The sequence below is a fragment of the Ceratina calcarata genome, unplaced genomic scaffold, assembly GCF_001652005.2.
Source record: "Ceratina calcarata isolate Rehan_Ccalc_2016 unplaced genomic scaffold, ASM165200v1 scaffold9.2, whole genome shotgun sequence".
Taxonomy (NCBI): Eukaryota; Metazoa; Arthropoda; class Insecta; order Hymenoptera; family Apidae; genus Ceratina; species Ceratina calcarata.
The window spans coordinates 60,465-62,608 of record NW_017180368.1 but is presented as its reverse complement, the minus strand read 5'-3'; the positions used below and the strand labels follow the sequence as shown (position 1 = coordinate 62,608).

General features: G+C 39.7%; 1 protein-coding gene across 1 annotated transcript in view; it reads right to left on the bottom strand.

Annotated features, from left to right (window-relative positions):
• Positions 1-1,147: 1,147 nt before the first annotated feature.
• The window catches only part of Osi23 (DUF1676 domain-containing protein Osi23), a 2,207-nt gene continuing 1,210 nt past the window's right edge, over positions 1,148-2,144 (bottom strand). Inside the window, exon 3 of the mRNA XM_018035328.2 lies at positions 1,148-1,854. Coding sequence (XP_017890817.1) covers positions 1,550-1,854 — 305 coding nt within the window. The 3' untranslated portion in view covers positions 1,148-1,549. The remainder of the gene's footprint in view (positions 1,855-2,144) is intronic.

Genomic DNA, 2,144 nt, shown 5'->3' with positions numbered 1-2,144 from the left:
CTCTTATACTCACACCATAATTATTTTATTTTTCACAAAAGCCTGCAGTCTATAAATTAAAATCTAAACATGCCAAATGATAACTTGAACGAACTCCGAACGATGCACCCTTAAGAATACAAACAACGTTTCCTTAACTCCTTCGTGGCTGACGAAATTATTCAACTGAAGATTAGGCGATGCATGAAACATGACTGAACATTCTAACGGAACGAACAATGCGCTACGCCCTCACGAGAATAACAAGAACGTAGCAATAAATATTTTAATCGAGCGAAGAACGCGTCGTATTTACAAAAGTGTATCGATCATGTCCGTCGAACCGTGTTCTACGTTTTACAGGAATAGATTCGATTGAGAGGCGCATTATTCGTCGAGGCGTTTCTGAATTATATTAAATCACGTTCGCGAGATTTACAGCAGACCTCCTTAGGGAACTGTTTGATCAGGTAAAACATTTTTCAAGACTGCCATGCCTCCCAGGCGTGAACGTCGACGATGGTTCAATGAAAAAAGAAAGAAAAAAAAATTAAAACTGATCTCTTATACTCACACCATAATTATTTTATTTTTCACAAAAGCCTGCAGTCTATAAATTAAAATCTAAACATGCCAAATGATAACTTGAACGAACTCCGAACGATGCACCCTTAAGAATACAAACAACGTTTCCTTAACTCCTTCGTGGCTGACGAAATTATTCAACTGAAGATTAGGCGATGCATGAAACATGACTGAACATTCTAACGGAACGAACAATGCGCTACGCCCTCACGAGAATAACAAGAACGTAGCAATAAATATTTTAATCGAGCGAAGAACGCGTCGTATTTACAAAAGTGTATCGATCATGTCCGTCGAACCGTGTTCTACGTTTTACAGGAATAGATTCGATTGAGAGGCGCATTATTCGTCGAGGCGTTTCTGAATTATATTAAATCACGTTCGCGAGATTTACAGCAGACCTCCTTAGGGAACTGTTTGATCAGGTAAAACATTTTTCAAGACTGCCATGCCTCCCAGGCGTGAACGTCGACGATGGTTCAATGAAAAAAGAAAGAAAAAAAAAAGAAATGCTATAAACGAGAAATATTAAAGACAGTGTCTGACAATGAACAAGTGGTTTACATTAAAGGGAAACAAAATGGAGAGGAGGAGCTGCGACATATTTTATTTTACTGTCGGTTATAATTTATCTTAGAATTCTTACGAGGTACTCTTAACTATTAAAGTTAAGTGATAGTTGGAACTTATGGGAGAGTTAGGATGCAAGGTTTTACAGTCGTAAGGAAATGTTAATAAACGTCGTTCGCAACTTTTACAATCATCCTCTTGAAGTTGGCCACCGTTGATCTTGATTGAACATTCTTGCACCTTGATAACCGAAGCTGCTGATGAACGGGAATCCCATTATAGGAGATTTACAATCGGGCCCTGTTTTTCGATGCACAAGGCGAGCTCGGAGCGTTCGGTGGTCGATACAAGGGGATTTTCTCGTCCGCAGGGAAGGAATTTAATGGAGGACCGGAGTAACGGTGGTTCGAAAGGATTACGGCCGGAGGGGGTACGGCGGGAAGGGTAGATCTAAATGCGGAGGCGGCTCCGTGTGGCTCCTTTCGTGCCAACCGTCGTGGGTGTGATACAGTCCATAATTCACACCGTTCGTCGCTATTTTCTTCAGTCCTTGGATACTGGACAGGATCAGGGCCATTTTTGCTAGCAGCAATGCCTTGCCACCGAGAACTGCCAGGAACTGGAAGCCCATTGGTACGAGGATCGACCCCATCAGTAGGAAGCCCATCATCAAAAAAGGGACCATGTGGTTGTATCTGTTACGGTGACGACGTCTGCGACCTTGGATTTCAATTTAATGTTGTCTTATTGCAATTAAATTTATTTATATTTATCAGTAGTAGTAGTAGTAGTAGTAGTAACAGTAGCAGTAGCAATAGTAACAGTAGTAGCAGTAGCAGTAGTAGTAGTAGAATTTTTATTACGAGTACCTGGCGTAATCTTTATGCCTATATTTTGTGTACAAGTCTTACAATTAGCATCTGTTATTAAAAGACTTCTATACAATATTATTACTATTAGTATTCTTCTATACAATTTTATTACTATTAGTATTCTTCTATACAATTTTA